Here is a 22,673-nt window from a genome sequence, read left to right on the forward strand (position 1 = left end):
TATAGTTGTGTTTCATTATTTGGATGGTGGTAGTTATGTTTTGAACAATTTCTTACATTGTTGAACTCTATAGTTTTGTTTTTGGTTGAACTCTTTATTTGTTTGGTTTACTTTTGGTTTATGATACTTTGATGAAGAACATTTAAGCACGATTCAGTTGTTTGGTTTATGTTGAACATGTTTAGATTTCTAGTAAAAGGTTGTCTCTGTAAGTTTTCTTTACACGAGAAGCGCCGGCATTCAAATATTTAAGTTTCACAGCACCGGTACAGGTACCGGCATTCAAACCAATGTAAATTCTATGCCGTCATTCTTACTGGCATGGAACAATTTACTCCAAAACCATGCCGGGCACAATGGATGAAAATGACCAAGTTTCTGTGTAGATTTTAGGTAGTTCCGACATCAAAAAAATTATTGAATCTACGTCGGAAATCTGATTTTCTTACTCTTGCATAGTTTTGCATAATTCTGGCATTGTATTTTGATGAATATGCTATGCCGGTATTGTTTATAAATAGGTTACGAATGCTCTATTTATTTCATTCCTAGATAATCTATTACATTAGATTTCAAACTTTAAATTAAAACATACTAAAACATGGTAATGGAGTAACTTTGGTTAAAGATGATCTCATAATCTATTTTCATCCATTTTCAACAATTGCGGATAATCTATTTTCCTAGATAATCTATTACATTCGAATACATCGTCTGGAATGGGTGTCTCAAGGACAATCTTCATTGGTTCATTTTCCCTTTCAACATATTCCTTTCCCTTCATATAACACCCATCACACCCATCAATAGGCTTGCATTGTCCCTTGTGGTTTTCTCCTGACTCTGCTAGTGCAACAGCTTTGTCAAACCATTGAAACTCATCGCACTTTGGGTAATTCACATACCTTAGAAACATTCTTCCATTTTCAGCATCATCAGTTTTTGCAATCCAAAACCGACGTGTCCCATCACAGCTTCTACACTTGGAATAAATAAAAGGATAGTCCATGGCTAGATGAGAAGGTGGCTTGCAAATTTGACACCGGCATTGATGATTCTGTAAGAGAACATTATATTAGTTATGCGTCATAGTAGTGAAGATTTTAACTGTCCATATATTGTTAGTAATGTTCAATCTACTTAAACCGTGCTTGATTGATCTATTTTTTGGTGCTTGCTTTCTTGAGAGAAGGTTTTTTGTTATTTGGTGGGTGATTTGTGTAGATTTTTCCAAAGGAATGTGGGGTATTATATAGGAATGAATCTCCAACGGTCTTATTTTTCAAAAAACTAGCCGTTTTTTTTTTTGAAATTCACAAATACCGGCGTTGAACCATGTTGTTCAACCATGCCGGTAAAGGTTGCATATTTCTCTGTGAATAAATTCACTTGTACCGGCATGAACATCCAACGGTAAACTATACCGGGGCTTGGTGCTGGCATCCTATGTCACATTTACTTCTATGCCGGATTTTGGGTGATTTCAAAAAAACTAGTCGTTAAGGTTTTTCTCTATATAAGGAGAGCTAATACTTGGACCCAAAAGCCCAAAAGTCGCGTGTTCTTATATATCTCCTTGAGGCTCTTAACTTAGAAACCCTAAACTCTAGAATAATCATCTATAAATAGCTTAGTATATATAGTAGCTAATCCCACATACAACAAATGGCATCGTTCGACTCCGAGGAAGATTTAGAAATCACCCAAGCATGGTACGCCGAAACTCGTCCTTCAACTATAGATAACAGCACGCGGGATTCCATGTGGTTGAAGATTTTTAACAAATTTATTCACGATTACGGTAACCCGAAAGGAAGAAATGCTCAAAAAATCGAGCAACGACACGACATCATCTTAAATGCGGTGGTTGAGTATCTAAAAATGAAACACCGGATCGAGCACGTTACCCGCAATAGATTGTCCCCTCAAAAACTTGTAAGTATATTTATTATTAATTAGACACAATCCATTCTTTTTCAAATTTTATGTAACAAACTAAGTTTTTGTGTTGTTTTTGTAGCATGAAGCCGTGAAAACGCGTTACTTACAGGAAAAGGGAGAAGCATTCATGTTTGATGCCAACGTGAACCACATTGTAAGAAAAGTCACGGAGTACCACCAGCTGGGTGAATCGAAGACGGATTCTTCCTAAGAAGATTGATAGGTTTAGTGGTATTTGGTTAGGTTTTTAAGGTAGTTTTTGGTAAGGTTTTGTAGTTTAAAGGCTTGATGCACGTGCTAAGTGCATTCGTTCTTCCTGCGACAAGGATTACATTTGAAATAAATTTTAGTTCCGGCTTACATCGTTGACATAATTCAATATTGTTATATCCCCGGTATAGAAACTATATATTATTTTATGCCGGAATTTAGTGTCAAAATTCTGTCTGCAATAAACCATGTTCCGGCTTTGAAGTTATATAAATTACAGTGCCAGTACATCCTACCGGAATGGTCTAACATCTTACGTTCACTGCCGGAATTGAACATTAAATGCATAACGACTATTTTTTTTAAATCATAAACCAGTAAAGACCATTTTTGGCGTAAGATTTAAGTTACTGACAATGGCGAAATGATAAAGTGGAAAAGATCTGTTGTGTCCTCATCTATTTAAAGTGGATACACCTATTGCAGTTGATACCTCAAAAAAAAAAATAGGTGAGCTCCAAAATATTTCTCTGAAGGAAAATCAATCACCAGCTACCGATTTCAGAGAATTTTTATATGAAAAATCATTATCCACTCCGATAGGGAATCAATCATCGACCACCACCAACTAAATTCCCATGATACTAGAAAAACTTAGAAGGAAGGAGAAAACCACCAAGTCACTTGCCGCAATGGAAGAAGAGATACTTAGAAGGAAAAGAGTAGAAGAAGAGGCAGCAATAGAAGCAAAATATCGCAAAGAAACTAAAGAGATATATGAACGTGTAAAACAAGCGAAGATAGAAGCGGGTGTTGAGGAAGAAACCCAATGGGTTAAAAATTACTACATAGTATCGGATCTCCCGGAAGATCACCGCCCTTCAAAATTTTTTGGAGTCTTGTTGAGGATGGTCCTTATATGCCGAAGTTTGTGGAAGGTAAGTGCAAGAAACACAAAATGGATTACGGGGATGTGTTTGTAGCGAATCGCACAATTGCCCTCATAAAATTATATCGCAAATACAACGAGTTTCTAGCAAAATTAAGAGGGAATCGGTATCAAGCTCAGGACGCATATTTCAAGTGGAGAAAAGAGCCTTTTAGGCATTTCGAAGCTGCTTTGTTTCTTGAATCGTCCCAAGAAATGATGTTAGTTGCAATTAGCTTAAAATCTTTCATTTCATGTGTAACGTTTTTTATGCGGTTAATGTTTCTAATTTTATTTCCTTAAGATTAGTATGAGGGCCTGTTTGGGTTAATGTTATTTGTTTCCTTAAGATTATGTGGTTAATGTTGTTTTTTTCCTTAAGTTTATTTCCAGTGCCGGCATTCAAAAAGAACCAAATACTATACCGGTATTGTACACCCAATTTAAACTTATTGTCAGAATGCCGGCATGAAATTGTACCATATCTATATACTGGAATTATGACTGTTACAAACTCAATTTATGTGGCAGTCACAAACCCCTTAATTCCACTTATGAAAGTTCGACAACTCATTCTAACTCCTTATTCTCCTCCATTGTAACTGTCCCACCAATTATCCCCCATTGTAACCGTTACAAACTCCCTCATTTCATTTATGTGATGGTTACAAACTCCATCGTTACATAAAATTGACGGTTATAGAATGGAAACGATCCCATCTTTATAGTATTCGGACGTATTCGGACCAAGCGGTTTGGAATTTGTTGGATCAACGTATGTCACAATCTAAGGAATGAATGAAAAGAAAATTGAATTAGTTCAAAAAATAAATTAAAGTACTATGCCGGGTACTATTTCCGGCATGCTCGACGGCAGTTCGGCCAAAACTACCTAAGCCGGAAATAAGTGCCGGCATTCTCGAAAAATGTTCCGGATTTCCAGAAATGCACTTGAAAAAGAGCACCTAATTTTAAACAGTACCGGCATTGTATTTTCTTGAACATCGATGCCGGAATTGGTAATACGACATTCTGTATACACAAGGTCCGACGCCGGAAACCGGAACCGGCATTCCCGATACTTCTAAAACAACGCCGGTACCAAAGTGACTAACTTTTGGATGTTTTTCTAGTTGTACCGGCATGCTATATATGAAAGATTTCAAGCCGGTATCTCGTACCGGCTTGGTCCGTAATTTTTTTACCACGCCGGTAATAGGTTCCGGCGTGCTCGATAATTTGTGTAAGACGCCGGTATTTAAGTTCAAAACTCTCTAACTCCTGGATGTTTTATTGGTGGTACCAGCATGGAAAGTTAGGAGGGAACCATGCCGGTTTGGATATTCCATGGAATATTCGGTGGTAGGTAAAAAGTTAAGCGCGTGCCGGCATGGTTTTTTTTTGGTTGAAGACCACGCCGGAAATTGTTTCAGAATGAGGAAAATTTATTGCCGGCATGGAAATAGTATGAATACCGTGCCGATTCTGGTGGTGCCGGCGTGGTATTCATACTACGGGTATGCCAGCACCAAGCTTTTTCAGAGAAAAAATGGCGGTTTAAAAAAATAAAAAAAATTCGACCTCTTAGCAGCATTACCTGTGGGTTGGAGTTGCTTGTATGTTGAACATGTTTACTTTCTTGGATTGGTTCTTCAAAAAGTACTTGATGCTCACGAAAATCATGATCCAAGGGTGTTGGTTCATCATATAATTCCAATAATGAGTTGTTATCATTAACCGAAGATTGAAGATATGATTGTTGTTGTAGTTGAGCTAAAGATTCAGCAGCTGCAATTCTCTCCTCACAATCATCTTCCATTTTTACAAAAAAATTTCCACCCAAAAATATTTTCCCCTCCTTCTACTCTCACCTCACTCACAAATTCAAATAAAAATACACACTAGTCTATCCTCCAAATACTTAAGATTTTACTAATTATTATTAACCTCTAAATCCGATTAATGAGGGTTAAATTAGGAACTAAAAAAATAATTATATAAAGGGTGATCCAAATTTGATATTTAGATCCATATTTTGTCATGCAGCTATATCTCCAATTAGTTTCCATATCCCCAATCACGTGTTCTCTTTCTTCTCCTGAACCCCATTTTATACAATCTTCATACCTTGTCTACATGAATCTGTCACAAAACACAAATGAACCACGCCGCCTTCATGAAATTCATCCACTAGGTCTGTTTCTTTCAAAGCCAAATAAAGAATGTCATTTAAGTTTAACATATACATTTTATTAGTTTATGTCTAAAAATAAATAAAATAATAATAATAATTTTAGTTAGTATCCAAATTATAGCGGAACTGGTACGGGATTTGAATGAATTGTCGTGGTTCTGGTTCCTATATTAATGGAATCCTACTTAAGTTCAGCAATATCTAAATTTTCCGTGTCCAAGTTATCTGATATAACCATATCAGCACCGAACTTAGGTTTTCTCTTCTTTTTGTTTAACGTGCATTTTATTAATAGAAGATTACGTTACAATTTCACGTGGATATGTGGTACCCACCGAGTTATAAAAGACAACTTGACTAGTACAAATTAGAATTGTCTGGCCCCAAATTTTGATTGAAAAGGTTCCCATTTAGCTTTCGTCAGCCGCTTGATTGGCCAAGCACCAAACTTAGGTATTGCAAGGAGTAGAACCAGTATATATGTGCTTGCCATAGAAACAAATGGTAGTTCAAAAGAAAATCATCTAATATTGTACCGTTCGTTAGTATATGTTCTTACAAGTGGATCGTAAAGAATGCATAGAGGAACATATCCCAAAAACATAAATTTCAAATACTTGTGTTCCAGTTTCTCATTGAAATAACTTGTCCTCCATCGCTTGATAACAAATTTATTTAGATGGAATTGTGGGCTCATTTACAAAAAAAATGTGATCTATAAACATGTTCAAACTTAACATGGAATTTCATGGAAAGTCTTTCCTTACCTCTCCCACCGTAATGATTTCATAGTGTATATTTTGATGGAATTGTTTTTTTTCCTTGTTATCAAACACAACTTCATGATAATAAATTAATAATAAAGTTAGAATTAACTAAAAAGATACGGTACCTACTTTGGATGTATTATACACTTTTAACTCATTATATCTCGCAACATAATCCACATTTTTTTTAAGAATTGCATATTTCGTTTGCCCTGATTATTTTTTCATATTCTATTCTATTAAAAAAGATCTAGCATTGTTGATTGTATATTTGACTCGAAAATTTCGTTAGTTCACTTCAAGATCTCAATATTACCGATCGAATTTCAAATCAAGTTTTTTTTATTACACTTCTTGTTTCTATAGATATTCATTTTAGAGGATAGATCTGCTCACACTATTATTCTCACACTATCTCACATGTTGGAGGCTATTTTTTTGAATAAATCGTGGACGACAATATGTTGGAAACTTATGTTTTTGGGATATGTTCCTCTTACGAAGGCACTATAAATTTATCAAAAATGAGCTTGATTAATGAGATGGAAATTCAACAGGTTTTTTAATAAGAAATAATTATATTTAGGTTACACTACAAACAGTTAGGAGAGAAACAAATTTTTTCAACACTTTCTCCGTTCTCTCTTGTGACATCGTACGGTACAACAAATGTAATGGTACTTTCTGAAGAATTGTTTGTCTTTTTTCCACTGAAATGTGCTGCCTAATTTGTTGGTTTTCGTTTCGTAATTGACTGAATCATCGGCTTTTCACATACAATTTCACTTTTTAGACATCGAGCTCCCTCTGAGTATTCATGTCATTACCTTGTCACATTCATAAGCTGAAGCTACACCTACAAATTTAGGATGAACTCTCAGGATTTTATAATAAACTTGAATCAAACAACAAATTTAGTCAGTTGTACTAGGAAGTAGGATTAGGAGGCCATTTTCTCTTTATTTTGTTGTATTGGTTATGAAATTTGCAAGTTTCAATATCAGATGTTAGGTAACACCATTCTACAAGCAGACATCTATTTTAAAAAAGAGCACTAGGGCACATCAAAGAATAGCCAAAAAAAAAAACAGTGAACTTCGTGGTTGAGGGGATATTTTCTTCGCTCGTTCGGTTCTATTGTTTAATATTCTATTTTTTTTTTTATCATGGATAGACTTTGGGAGTTCCCATTATTAAATTTGATCTGGCTTCTCATCAAAAATTCCAAATTGTTTTTAATTTATTACGATTTAAGTATCAATGATTTTAAAAATTTGTTACGATTGAAGTATCAATTATTATAAAATAAGTAAAAATAATTATCATACTAGTACTCCTACCATTTTATTCAAGCTTCATATTTATCCTCTCGTTCTTTGCCATCTGAGAGCCCACTGCTTCTCCCCTCTGACCTCCTCTTCTTCAGGGGTGAAGTAAGATTGAACAAGTAATAGTTTGCCGCCAAGATAAGGTCGATCAAGGGTACCTCGATAAGGGATATTACACTTGTTTCTTCATCAACTTAACCACGGTCTCCTCTAGGAGTTTCGACATGTTTCCTGCAGTACTCCATGACTTGAGCCAAGATCTTGTTTTTTATAAATTTGCTATCGTCTTTATCCCCATGAGTCCAAAAAACAAAAAAAAGGCTCACGGAAGGCAACAAAAACTAAAAGAATTTTTGGAGTCTGTCAGACAACAGCACGATCATCACAGCAGGCCAAAGCCAGGCTGAGGACGATCATCTACAGCCACATTAATCTACATCATATGTGGTAAACCATTAATCAAGCACTGATCGTGCTGTCCTGTTTCGTCAACCAGACTTAGGTTCCTGTCTCCTAAAACTCAAGGATACAGAGGTACGAGCCTATGGAACAGATCCTGTTCAAATAAGGTTGTGTCCAGTTTGCCAACTTCACCCACTATAAACTAGAGTCTACTTCCCGGTGTGGGACTAAGAAATGAAATGAGGGTTTAGCTAGATTCTTTCGAACCCCCTTGGGACATAGAACCATATATACCTTCAGAAGCTTGCAGGTTGGAAACCTGAAAGGGACACTGAGATTAAAGCGCTCCCCATTCAGAACTTTTCTGAGATTACCATCTTTGAGGTCAACATGATCAATAAAATCAAAGGGTGTAGAAAACTAAAAAATATGTTGAAGCCATAAAAAAGAAAACAGACAAGAAAAATGAAAACTTAAGAAACCAAAATCTTGTGTTAAAACTTGGAAAAGAAACCAAACCTGTAAGAAGTCGATAACAGGAAGGATTGCTGATGGCAGAAAAGACTGAGGCACTACCGCACTAGTTTCAAAAGACTGACCCGGTAATCATTGGTTAACAATTGAATCCAGATTATGCAAGCACGTCATGTTAACAAGATCAGAACTACTTTTGAAATTCAAATTCACACTGTAACCAGTGTGAAAGGAAACTGTTAATAAAATTCAAGATGGGGATGTCAAAGTAATACCTTCAAGGGAAGAAGTCGAGAATACTGTTGACACAAGATTGAACATCTTGAACTTACTATGAAGCTTCCGTTGAATCCCTAAGACAAATATGGTATTAGCTTCACACTGGGATTCAATTCTGAAGGGAGAGATTCAGAAAAAAAAAATGGGGAATTTAAGAATCTCAACAAAATCATGGTTTTTCAGTGCAAATACCAGCTACAAGCCTACAACTACTTCACTCTTCTCTTGTGAACTTCTTTTCAGTTCATCCATTGTTTTCATGTTCACAATTCTTGTTACTGAACTAACTATTACAATCTTCAAAAAGCAATCATTTATCTTCAAGCAATTCTGTATTTCTGTTAATGTAGAATTTGACAAATTAAATGAGAATCAGACATTTGCTGTCGTGTCAGATTTCAAATCCAGAAAAAATTAGACATTAGAAACAAAGAATAACCCAAGAACGGAAAGGATGCCATAATGACATACCAGGATTAATAAAAATAGAAGGATGCCAGGTTCCCAATCATCATTGGCAAAGTCATAATAAACCTACTCTACAACTCTAATAACACAGATAAAGATAACCATTGTTTTCATGTAGTTTGTGATTCTTGTTTATCTTCTAATAACAATCCCGTGTCTCACTTAATTGCTGTAAATTTACAATTTATCAAAAGATGACAGTTTGCAGTTGCTCTAAAATAAAAACATATCCATAACTAATGTGATCTATTTAGGTTCCTGTCTTACGGAATAAAAAATTTACCATCCCCATTTTAGCCGAGTCCAACAAAAAGATTTTTGGAGTCTGTCAGACAACCGAACGATCATCACAGCAGGCCAAAGCCAAGCTGAGAACGATCATCTACAGCCACACGATCTACATCATAGATCGGTAACCATTAATCACGCTCTGATTGCGCGGTCCTGATTCATCAACCAGACTACGGTTCCTGTCTCCTTAGAACTCAAGGATACAGAGGTACGAGCCTATAGAACAGATCCTGTTCAAGTAAGGTCGTGTCCAGAATGCCAACTTCACCCGCTATAAACTAGAGTCTATTTCCCACTGTTTTCGATGTGGGACTAAGAAATGAAATGAGGTCTAGAATATACTTTCGAATCCCCTTGAGAGAGAGAACCATACAAATACCTTTAGAAGGTCGCAGGTTCGAAACCTGTAAGGGACAAAGATTAAAAGCTCCTCCATCCAGAACTATTTAAGGTTATTATCTTTGAGGTCGACATGATCAATCGAATCAAAGATGTTGAAGCCATAGAAAAAGAAAAAATAAACAGCAAAAATTGAACGCAAGAAACCAAAACCTTGTGTTCAAAAAAACCTCAAAACTTGGAACAGGAAACCAACACCTATCAAGGATTTGTGATGGCAGAATATGGTTTGGGAAATTTAAGAGTGATAGGTCTCTGATCATCTGGTACTTTGTGCACTGGGCCTCTAGATAGTCTTTAGTTCCCAACTGAGGCACGAGTTTCAAAAGATTCACCTGGTAATTATCATTAGTTAACAAGATCAAAACTGCACGGGGAATTCAGATTAGGCAAGCACGTCATGTTTTCAAGATCACCATGCTGGAGAGTGGAGCTCAACATGGGCTCTTTGACTTTGGAAATGAAAGGCTCCAGTTCTTCCTCTTTGACCTGGATCCAAAGGAGTTGCACCTATCCACTCCCCAAGATCTTTTGCATCTGCCAATGAAGTTGATAGTGCCATTATGCGAATTATGCTATCATTCAGACTTGCAATACATCTCATGAATCAGCCAGCCACTTCCTGAATCTTCATCAATCACCGGACCTCTCCGCACCCTCTCTCGATCCTCGAATCTATCGCTACTCTCGTCTTTTAATCACCTAGCTTCTTCTCTAATACTTTTCTCCATGTTCTTCTGTCGTTCTTTAGCAGTTGTTCTTGCGGCATACAAATATTCAAGAATGGATGCTACTTCAGGACCCAATCCCATCATTTAACTTATTCTGCGGTTTGAAAGATCAATTGTTTTTAAAATATTTATATAATTTAAAATTACTGACATCATCATGAATTATTTTGAACTAAAATGTAAATGATAAGGTTATAAGTGTACTTTTCATATATTTGGACTAATTTGTACCTAGTCGACTCGAGCTGGACTAAATTATATTTTTGGACTGATTTTTTGGACTAAACCATATTTTCCCCCAAAAATGTCGTGTTCCTAACAACTGTAGACAACACTACAGAAAAACAAAAACAAGAATTTATCCGCTAAGGCTAGGGAAAATAGCCTAAGGTTAGCAAAGGTGTGACATAAAGCAAAAAAGAACCTCAGTTGTTATCTATGGCCAGATTGGCAAAAAGATTTCCAAACCGTATCTGCTAGTTCTTCATTAGCATCCAAGATAAATGAGTACTCAGGGTGAGCAAGCTTTATGGCTTTTACAACTTCAATGTCTGCATTCAGATTCTTTTGAACTTTAAGCTTCAAGGTGTTGAACCTTGTTTCCGATACTTTGAAGCCAATTTGGCAGCTTCATCTAGAGAACCTATTGGAATCTGCACATACAACATTTGTTCTCTGTTTACAGAAGACTTGTTTTGATGATATAGCAGCATTAATATGTAAGGAAAGAACTAAACTGTTATATCAGTTTTAATGGTGTTCGATGCACCACCAAATAATTTCAGCAGCAGTGTACCAATACTTGTCGTAACTGCGTCAGTCAATGCCATCTCAAGTCCTGCCCTAACCTTCAAACAATCACATGGCTACACAAGAACTGCAAAATTAATTTAAGCATGTTTAATATTACTATTACCATAAAATAAGCAAAACCACTGCATAATTTTAGCGACTGCACATGATATAACTATCCCTCTATTTCTTTCTACTTTTCAGAGATCAAACCTATAAAAGACTAGTTTCACTCACATATATGGAGGTAGATTTCTAAGCCAAACCTTGTAAGAAGTTTAACAATCCACACCACTTTTCGGGAACTTTTAGGCTTTTAGAACATGCACTGAAGTTCAGTATCAAATATCTAAGACTACAACGTTCATTTTGCCACTATAATCACGGTTGCATTTAGAAAATGAGTTTTCATACACAAATCTTTGATGGTGTAAGAGAATCAGCAAACTACGAAGCATAACCATAGTGATTATGATTATGGTCGTAAAGGTTGACCAAAAATTTCATTCTGACTATTATTTCTTCCATATTGCATAGGACACACCAAAATCCATTCCCTCCCATGGTTTGCAGTACAACAAAGACTAACCATAAGAATCAAAAGATGAACTGAAAGATGAACAAAAAGAATTTTCCATGCCGTTGAACATGGTATCTTGTAATAAAACATGGATCTTGATATCAACTACAATATAGAGTTTGAAATACATACCACATAAAAATCGCAAAGAAATTACACCTCCAACAGCGAACAAATTGAGGTTTGCATCTTCCAGCTTGCCAATTGTCAACTTCATCTGATTTACAATCGTCAACATAGTTAAAACACATAGGTGCTTTACATTATATGTCCAGAACCCCATCAACTTCTAACTGTTTCTTTGCACCAATCTGCCAGAACCAGTTGATCAACTATTAGACTCTGATCCTGACTTAATCTGTTTACTGCTGTAACCAGGCAATCTCCTATTGGACTCTGATCCTGAATTAATCTGTTTACTGCTAGAACCAGGCAATCTACTATTGGACTCTGATCTTGACTTGATCTGCTTACTGACGGCACCAGGAGATTTGTTATTAGACTCAGATCCTGAGCCAGATGACCCAAATACTCCAAGAGCTTCTAAGAAGAACGTCTTGTTGGGAACAATACCATCTCTATCCATACGCTTTAGCAATTTATCTATAAGTTCCTTTATGTTGGCTTTTGTGTATGCTTTATAAAGAAGTTTATATGTCGAAGCCTGAGGAAGTAAGCCCTTATTACACACATTATCGAAAAGAACATCCGCTTCTGCGGGCAAGCCATTCATACAGTAGGTATCAAGCATGGCATTAAGAGTTGAAACTGGAACTTCCTTCCCAGATTCCACCATACTGTCGAATATTTCTCTAGCCCTTGAAACACAATCACAATATCCGTAAGTGGTTATCAAACTCTCATACGTGACAAAGCTTGGCGTATAACCCATATCAGTCATCTTTTGATACATTGTTTCTGCCTTCTCTCGAAGTCTCGCTTTCCCATAGTTTGTAATCATTGAATTGAATGTAGGCAATGTAGGTTTCTCCTTGGAACGTAGCAGGCTCTTGAAAACTTGCTCCATCTTATCAAACGACTGACGTCTCCCATAAGCATCGATCAGCAAATTAAAGGTAATAATATCTGGTTTAGTTTGATTACTCTTCATACGGGAGAGGACATCTTCCATTTCTCTTATCATCTTGTTTTTCCCATATGCATCCATCACACCGTTGTAAGTATAAGTGTCTGGCGAAACAATACCCTCTTCTAGTTCTTTGAACAATGCATTTACTTGATCGACATTACATGCTTGGGCGAAAGCTCTCAAAAGAATGTTGTATGTAACATTATTTGGATTACATCTTTCTATTCCCTTCATCTTCTCAAAGTACCCAAGGGCTTTGGCCAAAGCTTTAGGTTTATCTTTGGAGTGAAGGTGAGCTGTTATAAGTGCATTGTAGACTGAAGTGTCAGGGCGGCAACCACTATTACGCATCTCTGAGAAAAGCCACATTGCCATTCTCGTTTGCCCTTTCTTTCCCATCACAGATATCAACTTTGAATAAACACCATTATCTGCGACATACCACCGCTGCTTCTGCATCCACCTGAAAACCTAAAAAAGATGAAAATGGAACATTTAGTCAGTCAAGCTTAGCTAGTTGTAAAATATACATCCATACAGACCCAATGAAGGTTATCTAGCACATAAAAATGGCAAAACTGCAAAACATTTAAAGCTCATAACCCAATATCAACCAAGGATTAGACAAATCAGACAACGACATTTGCTGCAAGAATGTAAATTCACTCAACTTTTTTCCTTATAGCGGCTGCAGGATCAGCATTACAATGTCTCATGGAGCTATTTATCTTTCTCTTTCTGCAGCTCATCCTTGCCAACAATTACATTTGGCCAAAAGTATAAACTCCTCAAAGGGTGCATGAATGTCACAAGTTTTAGCTCAATGAAACACTAACAGCTCAAATTTCAACCAACTTTTCGCAAGAGTTTGAAAATGATGCTACTGGTTGCAATCGCGATGATAGTCACATCATAAACTAAAAAAGAATGTTGGATCATTTCCATCAAAGGGACAACAGTTGGATTTAAGCAGAGTGTAAGAACAAATTGAGTGGAAATAACTAGTCTACCATAACAAAAAATCCCCTTTCCTGATTTTTAATGGCTGAAGAAGCCCATCAATAAGAAATCAAAAAACCCTAATTCATAATTCAATGACCTCTAAAATCCCTCACAATCCCCCAATTAATAATCACTAAAATTAACTAAAAATTGAAAATTTAGGTAGGAGGAGAAATCAAACCTCAAGACATTGCAGCCATTTATCCTTCTTCCCAAGTTCTTCAAAGAGAAGAAAACAATGTTCAGTTCTAACAATCTTAACATACTTATTCAATGTAGAAATTAGAGGTTTTTGGTCATTAAAATTCCTCAAAAGAAGATAAACTAATTCTTGTGACTCTGATTTCTCACTCACTGAACCTGTTTTCCTCTTTGCTGATACACAACTGATTCTGAGAATGGGTTTTCTAATTAACCCTTGAAGAAATGGGGGTGTTGAATTAAAATCAGTAATGGTGGATTTTTTAAGTGAAAATGTAGATGTCGTCACAGTGGAGAGCCGAAGTGATAAGGTTGATATACATGAAGGCATTGAGAAATTAAGAGGGAGAATTATTTTTGGGATTTTGAGGTTAGGGTTTTAGAAATGAGAGGTTGAACTGTTAGGTAAGGTTTTGAGTGAGAAATTCGAGCTTTTTCATTGTTCACAATGGAGTTAGTCAATTGAGATTTAGAGAGATATTAAAAGAATTGTGGAGATTTTTGAAATCTCCTTGTTAGTCGATAGAGAATTTCTCAAACAATCTATGATCCAACTTATTGGATCGTGACTTTCTAAAAATTATTAGATTTCTCTTTTATTGGATTTGGAATTTAAAATCAATGACTTTCGGTTTAGAAAGACTTATGGGGAGTTCCCAAATGAGATTTCGGTTTTGAAAGACTTAGTCAAATGAGATTTCAAGTGATTTCCGGGGAGTTCCAAATCTATTGTTATTCCATTGAGATTTTTGGAGAGTCTCTCAATGTCTCTTGTTATTGGTTATAGACTTATTTTAAGTCATTAAAATTCTCCATTAAAATTCTCCGAAACTCCATGTTATTGGATTATGATTTTATAAGAGTCACTCAATCACTCCTGTTATTCGAAATAGAATTGAAAGTTATGAATTTGTAATTTTCAGAGATTTGGAGAGACTTTTTTTGAAAAATAAGCATGGTAGAAGTCTCTCCCCAAGAGGTGATATTTTAGGAGACTTGAGAATTTGAAAAGTTTCTAATAAAAAAAAAGGGGGAATTTTTGTAAACATCATAGCCGAGATAACCAAGTTGTCCAATTCCTAATAAAAAAAAAGGGGAATTTTCTAATAACAAGTATTCCACTTTGAGTTAACCAGAGCACGGTTAAGTCACTACTCAATCACATTGTTGTCTGTTTTATGATTATTCCATGTGAATGTGTAGCCAACAAAACCAAGCTTCATAAGCCCATAATTATCAATAAGTTTGTTAAAAATCCTTGGTTCCCTTTCACTGAAAGAAAATCTATTTTTTTCCTCAACACGAAAAACCACATTGAGATATCCTATAATAATCCAAGGTTTATCCATCTCACTTTCCATATGCTTATTGATATACCATTAAAGCATGCAAAGATCCAACTAACGTCATTAGTTTGAGATTGAACAATAACATTAATATGATTATGCGCTTGACCTTTTATAATAATGTTTATATAATATTTCCCGAGTAGACACAAACCACTAGCAAAACTTCTAAGGGGAACAAGCCAATAGTTAAAAAAATTCACTTTTCTCATAATATTGTGCATTTCCTTATTGCGTTGTTTAGTTTCTGAAATAAACAAGATGTCAGGATTAACTTTGTTTAGGGTGTCTAAGAGGCTGTTCATGGTTGGGATGTTACCTAGGCCTTAAAAATTCCAGGCTAGAACACTAATAAACTGCCAGAAATAGGAAACAGTTGGGTATTCTAATTTACGCAACCTAGGAATAGCAACTATACCATGTTCCAAAACAGTGTTAACAGAAGAACTCCACAGAATGAACAAAATCGTTACAACAATTATTCTTACAACAATTATAGCAGTTGTTATCAAGACAAACATAATTGTTACATAACACAACCAAGGGAATATGGGCATCATGTATACCCCAGACATATGAGACATTCACATCGACACAAATCAAAGGATTGCAATAGGAAATCAAAGAATTACTATTATTTATCTGAACATGTAATTATAGTCATAATATATGGTTGTTATTTGCATGTGTTTTTTAAAAATCTAGCACAATCCCCTGCGGTACCTTTAGGATAAACTAGCCAGTAATTATAAACATTTACTTTTCTCATTATATTCTGCATTTCTTTATTTTGTTGTTTAGTTTCGGAAAAAAATAAGATGTAAGGATTATGTTTATGTAACAGATCTTTTAGATTATTAGTAGTTTCTACATTTCCTAGTCCTTAGTAGTTTTGAGTTAAACTACGTTATTTTCCGCTTTGGCTCTTGTATACATTTTGTTTTCTTTTATTTACTAACAACATTTAGTGGTCATCGCTTAACATTAAATAAACCTAGGAAACTTCTAAAATGGGATCAATCAATCTATGACAAAAGAACAAAGAAAATATCATGAACGGAGCCATCATGTCAAGGATTGGCATTTGGAAGTTTCCTACCTTGTTGGGATGGTTTCCGAGCCTTTTTTCTTTTCTTTATAAAATATGAGCTCAAAATCCCATTCACACTATCTTGCCCGACCATCCTAATATTTCTTTTGGCATTTTTGGAACAAAATTCTTAACTCCGCCCCTTCAATTGATGCTTTGGTAATGAGATGGAATGATCGTTGCTAATGTTTATATTTCACTTATAAATTTATCCTTCGGTTCATGATCGAATCATTGATAATATGGGATGTAAAAATTCAACTCGGACAAATAAGTAAAACACCAATATGCGATTCTTGCTATATACAACACTTTTACAAAACTAAACCAAAATACTTTAGCAAAACTAAACCCATGTACATAACACAAAATATATGCCTTCGAGAATGACAATATTCAGAGTATGTCGTTGACATTGACAATGATAAAACATCAATCCTAAGTTTCACCATTTAAAAGTCCAAATAATTGTGCCTTGCTCCACCAATGTCCATCAATCCATTTTATCTTCTATTTCTCATTACAAAATTCCAAAATTGTGGTGTCCCAAATTGTATGATACATGTTGCTTAATTTGATCTCACTGATCAGTTGGAAGGGACGTAATAGTATCTTCCTTTACATATGCAATGGTAGACAACATGGCAAGAGAACAGTCCGACAAACTTGAACCTCCGGTCGGGTAAATTTCTACTGCTACTTCTTCCTTCTTATCGATTCCTAATTTCCGCAAAAGTTGAAACCAAATAATTACTTGTTCAAACATCAAATTGATTGTATTTCATAACATGTAATTTGAATTAATATGTTTGTCGAAAATATTTTTATACTTGATTAGGGAATTCATATGTTTCGATTCATATTATATAAAGTTTAATCATGCTTGGTGTAATAAATAAATTAGAATATATACACATAAGTATCGTATTCCGACCCGTAACGCTTCGAGTTCGGATCTCCATATGGGTTTGACCTTGATTCGGAACTCGGAGTGTTACAGGGTATCCAAAAGTTCACATATAATATCTTTTTTCTTTTTATTATGAAAATATAATTTTTACCTTGCAAAAAAAAAAGATAATTTTTATTGTTTAAAATCTAGCTACCGTCAAATATATAACTGTTTATCATCAACAAATAGATCACGCCACTCAAAAAGAGAAACAAACAAACATACTTCTAAGACCTTTGGCTAGCATAACAACCATGCCGATGTGTTCTGTTCTGTATCAAGAAATCTCGACAAATTGTTTATGAAATAACCATATATAAACTAACCCTGACTCGTAGTTTTCTTAGTATTAGAAATATTGAATAAAATCAGTTTGAAGTTAAATTATGTTCTTGCCTCCTATAATTTGCCCTTGTTTTCCTTTTTCTTTCTCATATTAAAAACATTTTGTGGTTATTGATTAATATTAAAAGATATTATCTCTAACTTTTAAAATGGGATTGATTTATCATGGACTGAGCCATCCCATGGAGGGAGTGAGTTGGCAATTGTTAGGTGGTTCTCGAACCTAGATTTTTTTTTATATATATTTTTGAAAAAGTGGATAATATAGGGCAAACCATTTTACCAATTTGCATATCCTAATTCTATTTAATTTAGCCTTCATATAGTTTAGCTCCACCGTGCGTTTGATCTTTTGGCCATGAGATGAAGGAGAGTATGCTAATTAGGATTTTTGAAGTATCGTCGGTGGGAAACCAAATTGTATTGTTATTTTATTTTTCTATTCACATTATTTTGATTGATTAACAGTATAGTTATCCTTGATAGATCAAACTTGTTTATTTCAAGGTCCTTCTCTTCTGATATACGACCACCCATGTTTATTCGAGCATTGACTATCTAGATCTAGTGATCCAAAATCTATAGATAGAATTATTGATCATACAACGTTAATGGACTCTGTTCTGTGTGATTGATTAATTATGGAATCAAGTTGTTTGTACAATGATTTATTTAAAGATTGAAAATTGCTTTCCCAATAGGGATAAGTTGACAATGACCTTGAGATTTCGTTTCCTCCTCAGAGACGACTCTACAACTTCATATTAGTTTCACAAAATCAAGACGACATATTAAACTAAATTGCCATTCATTTAAACTCTCGTCTATGATATCATCAGGGAAAACATAGAAGGATCATCAACCCTTTTTCCATAATATGGAAGATAAGAAATATCAAGGGTTGAAACCCTAGAACTAAATCTAAAGCCTTTTGTTCTCATAACAGATTCTAAATCTTATTGAAAATTTGTCATTTTGCAACAAGTTTTACCTGATTAATGAAAAGATTTGTTATTAAAATTATCACTGAAATATCCTCTTTGATCTGTTCAATTTTAATACCACCTATGTATCAACGCTGAAAACCCAAAGATCTGAAAAAAAAGATTTAAGAAACCGAGTTGGTTATTCGCAAAACATGAACCCAAACTGTCAATATTTGGAATGGAAAATTCTGTGATGTGTGTCACTGTATTGCCACTTAAGTTTTGATTAGTAAATTTTATAACATGTATTAAGTTAAAGTATTGTAAATTTTATTAACTCAATTCCCTAAGTTACCCAATAGATAGTACAGCTAAACGTTATGGACTTTAGTAAATTTATATCCAAGAATCGGTTAAGTTTTTTTGAAAAAGACCTAACTGACATTGGTGTATAAAAACTTCATTTATAAAGAACGTGTATGATAATTGGTTGTTCGATATGACCTAGCCGATTGTGATAAATGTTCTTCAAGATTGGAGATTTCTAATCGATTTTGGATGAGTTGTGTTTCAGTTTAGCAAGCAATTTTCTCTCAAAAGCTTAACCAATTTTCCTAAGGTTAAAGTTTACAGGGATTTAATAAAAGTAATCATATATAATAAACTTACCAGATTAAAATTCTATCCTAGCTAGATCCTACGCTTTTCAAAAACCGTCCCACGGATTTATCTAAGGTTTCTCTCGGTTGTTCTTTCAGAAACCCCCGACAGATGGAAAATGAGTAGTCATGAATCAAGAAACCAAAACTTGCATGCATGCCAACCAAAAAAAAAAATGCTTTTCATCACCATCAAACATATTGCAAGACTTAAAAAGGATAATATGATCTATTCCTAATACCTTTGGCTAATACATCAACTATGTCAATGTGTTCTATTCTCTATTAAGAAACTCTGATAAAATATTATGCAGCAATCATAAACCGACTGACATTGAGTCACAATTTTCTAGCATTAGAAACATATAATGAAATAAGTTTTGAGTTAAACCATGTTCTTATCCCCTTTGGCTCTTGTGTACCTTTTGCTTCTTTTAAAAAACCTATTTGTAATTTCTAAAATGGGATTGATAGATCCACAGCGGTTTTGTAAAAAGAATAAATCATGGGCGGAGCCATCATATCAAGGGTTGGCACTTGACAGTTGCCTATCTTGTTGGATGGTTCCCAAGCCTAATTTTTTGCTTTTTCTATAATATGAGTTCAAAATCCAACTCTTACCATCTTGGCCATTTAATTTTGGTTTTTTTTTGACATTCTAGAGCAACTCTGACCCTGCAATTGATGCTTTGGTAATGACATAGAATGATAGTTGCTGTTATATTTTTCGTTTATGAATTTATTCTTTGGTTTTTCATGATAAAATCATCTATAATATGGGATTTCAGAATTTAACAGGGACAATTAAGTAAGACAACAATATGCGATTCTTGCTAATGTATGCGAAACTCATGGAAAACTAAACCCATGTACATAACACAAAATACATGCCTTCGGGAATGACAATATTCAAAGTATGCCGGTGACATTGACAATAATGAAACATCAGTCTTAAGTTTCACCGTCTAAAAGTCCAAACAATTGTGACTCGCTCCACCATTGTCCATCAATCGATGTATCTTCTATCTCTTATTACAAAATTCCAAAACTGTGGTGTCTTAAATCTTAGGATACATGTCTGATTAATTTGATGTCGCTGATCAGTTGGAAGGAACGTGATAGTATCTTCCTTTACACATACAACGGTAGACAACAGGGCAAGACTCGGTAGAGGCACATCGAAAGCTCACCATCACCCTTTTGCATGGAAAGCATGGTCCGCAGGCATGAGAACAATCAGGTAAACTTGAACCTCCAGTCGGGTGCATTTCCACTGCTACTTCTTCCTTCTCATTGACTCCTAATTTCTGCAGAAGTTGAAACCAATTACTAGTTGTTCAAACATCAAATTGTACACAGTTCTTTGTGTTTGGACAAATTAGATTTTAGCCCATAAACTGCAGATTATTGGACAAGTTCGATAATGAGAATAACAAACCTTGGGTATAATATAAAATCGATCTCCTGTGCCTCCTTCACCGTTAGTACTCAAGCTCTCTGTCATGTCTTAATTAATCAAGCAGGAAAAAACTTTAGTCCAAAGAATAAATAAAAAAGATAACTAAGTTAAGGCCAACAAATACTACCATGAAAATGTCAAGTTAATGCAATATACGTACCATGCGTTAAACGAAGACTTCTACCCACGGAAAAAACCGAAAAGAATATTGCAGCAAGAAGTGCAGTATATGATCCAAATGGGATGCCGTTCTTCATTCTTCTTCTTGTAATTTCTAATGAACAAAACCCAAGTTTTATTTATATTCGGGAAACGGAGGAGAGTATAACTAGCTAATGCAAAAACTCCAGAAGATCAGCTAGAAAAGTATAGCGCAAAGATACACTAATATCAATTTAAGATGTATCCATTGGAAGAAACCAGCTCACAGTTCTTATAGTGAGATATGCATTAAATGAAGGACTAAGGTCTTTATGGCATACTTCACATGACACATGAGAGACTATCAGAGACCAGCTAGCTATCACTACTTTCTTGATGAAAACTTCAAATGATTTCGTGAAGTCATTCAATCTCAAAAGAAAGACAAGCGGGCAAGGTCAAGTCAAGTCGAGTCACATTGTCATGTTGTTGGGTCAGTAAAAGCTAAACATCTTCGACTATTGTTTGGTTGGAAGAGTAAAATTCAAGAAGATAATTCACGTGTATAGACATGAACATTTATGTTGTGCAGCAGCTGCATCAGACACAAACCTGTACAGTATATGTAGAGAATTTAAAGGGAAACTGCCATAAGCGTGAGTATATTCTCACATCTCACTAGACATGTTACTGTCCTTGACCAGACACGTACACTTATTACGGCTGATTGCAACTTAATGAAAGCATACCATCCTCGTGTTGCATTTAATTCAGGTGCAAACAATGAATGCCATACTGTCTTTTTTTCCTTGAGCAATATTGACTGAAAAAACTAATTTGGGCCTTTCCCCACTATTATCCTCCATTAGAAGATCAACTAAAAATTTAGGAGGTAACTACTACATCCCCGTTCTTCAGTCAACTATAAGATAAAGCTATGATTGAATAAAAAACTAGTTACGTGTATTATATTATCAATTACGTTTTTCTCCGGTTGGCCTTTCCCACTGTAACAGCGGTGTTCTAATTTGGATCGACATAAACACGGCTAAATATGTACACTGGCTTCTTATTCAAAATGAATCTGCAAGTGCAACAGCTAGCTAAGGACCGGAAATATTAACATGCAAATTCTAAAATCCACGACCAACAATTCACTTGTGAAATGCGCGAATGAAGTTTTGAATTTTCATGAGATCGAGAAGTTCCATTCATGAGCACAGTATAAGTAGTTTTATACTACAGTATAATTTTTTTGCAACATATAGTTGAGACTTGAAAGCAGGGTGCGACCGAGCCTGGGTTGAGTAATTGTATTTGTATAAGTGAGTTCAAACAAGTGGATACGAATGGTTTGGGATATCTGGAAAAGGGTTGCGTGTAATTGTATCTGTGCTAGTGAATTCTAATTTATGCAGCCGCAAACAAATGGTTTGGGACATCGGAGAGAACTAAAGCTCTTCTTCAGTTGACTGGTGAACCCAACTTAAAGGGAACCAAACATGTACCTAAGATCTAAAACTCAAATGCTGGAATGAAGTATATAGAGGCGGAGACAGGTTTGTAGGAATAGGGTGCAAAATGTGATTTGAAAGCCGTTTTTCACCTAAACAATTCTAACACAAATACAATTGGGCTTTAGAACCAGCTGGTCTGAGCCTGCAGTTCTAAACTGACT

At 35.2% G+C, this 22,673-nt stretch overlaps 2 protein-coding genes and 2 non-coding genes across 9 annotated transcripts; all 4 read right to left on the reverse strand.

The window, feature by feature from the left end:
• Nucleotides 1-7,725: 7,725 nt before the first annotated feature.
• LOC113292303 lies at nt 7,726-7,942 on the reverse strand. Its single transcript, XR_003331784.1, has one exon. It is a non-coding gene; the product is annotated as a small nucleolar RNA U3 (small nucleolar RNA).
• Nucleotides 7,943-9,313: 1,371 nt separating this feature from the next.
• On the reverse strand, nt 9,314-9,530 carry LOC113292301. The gene has a single exon (XR_003331782.1). It is a non-coding gene; the product is annotated as a small nucleolar RNA U3 (small nucleolar RNA).
• Nucleotides 9,531-9,847: 317 nt separating this feature from the next.
• LOC113286970 (pentatricopeptide repeat-containing protein PPR5 homolog, chloroplastic-like) lies at nt 9,848-14,665 on the reverse strand. Of its 6 annotated transcripts, none has more exons than XR_003329626.1 (4): nt 14,058-14,665; nt 11,917-13,345; nt 11,185-11,289; nt 9,848-11,065 (listed from the first exon to the last, which is right to left on the reverse strand). XR_003329626.1 is itself a non-coding variant. In XM_026535626.1 (2 exons), exons 1-2 carry the CDS (start codon nt 14,406-14,408, stop codon nt 12,113-12,115), a joined length of 1,584 nt encoding a protein of 527 aa, XP_026391411.1. In that variant the 5' UTR covers nt 14,409-14,665; the 3' UTR covers nt 11,822-12,112. The 6 variants fall into 6 exon arrangements, 1 of the variants encoding a protein (XP_026391411.1); XR_003329625.1 differs by having other exon boundaries at nt 11,150-11,289; XR_003329624.1 differs by having other exon boundaries at nt 9,848-10,746; nt 10,837-11,289.
• A 5,465-nt stretch (nt 14,666-20,130) lies between these two features.
• On the reverse strand, nt 20,131-21,229 carry LOC113285446 (protein EPIDERMAL PATTERNING FACTOR 2-like). The gene is made up of 3 exons (XM_026534322.1): nt 21,015-21,229; nt 20,834-20,901; nt 20,131-20,702 (listed from the first exon to the last, which is right to left on the reverse strand). The coding sequence occupies exons 1-3, from the start codon at nt 21,109-21,111 to the stop codon at nt 20,496-20,498; spliced, it is 372 nt and encodes a 123-aa protein (XP_026390107.1). The 5' UTR covers nt 21,112-21,229; the 3' UTR covers nt 20,131-20,495.
• Nucleotides 21,230-22,673: the final 1,444 nt, after the last annotated feature.

Source organism: Papaver somniferum, chromosome 6 (genome assembly GCF_003573695.1).
Source record: "Papaver somniferum cultivar HN1 chromosome 6, ASM357369v1, whole genome shotgun sequence".
Classification (NCBI taxonomy): Eukaryota; Viridiplantae; Streptophyta; class Magnoliopsida; order Ranunculales; family Papaveraceae; genus Papaver; species Papaver somniferum.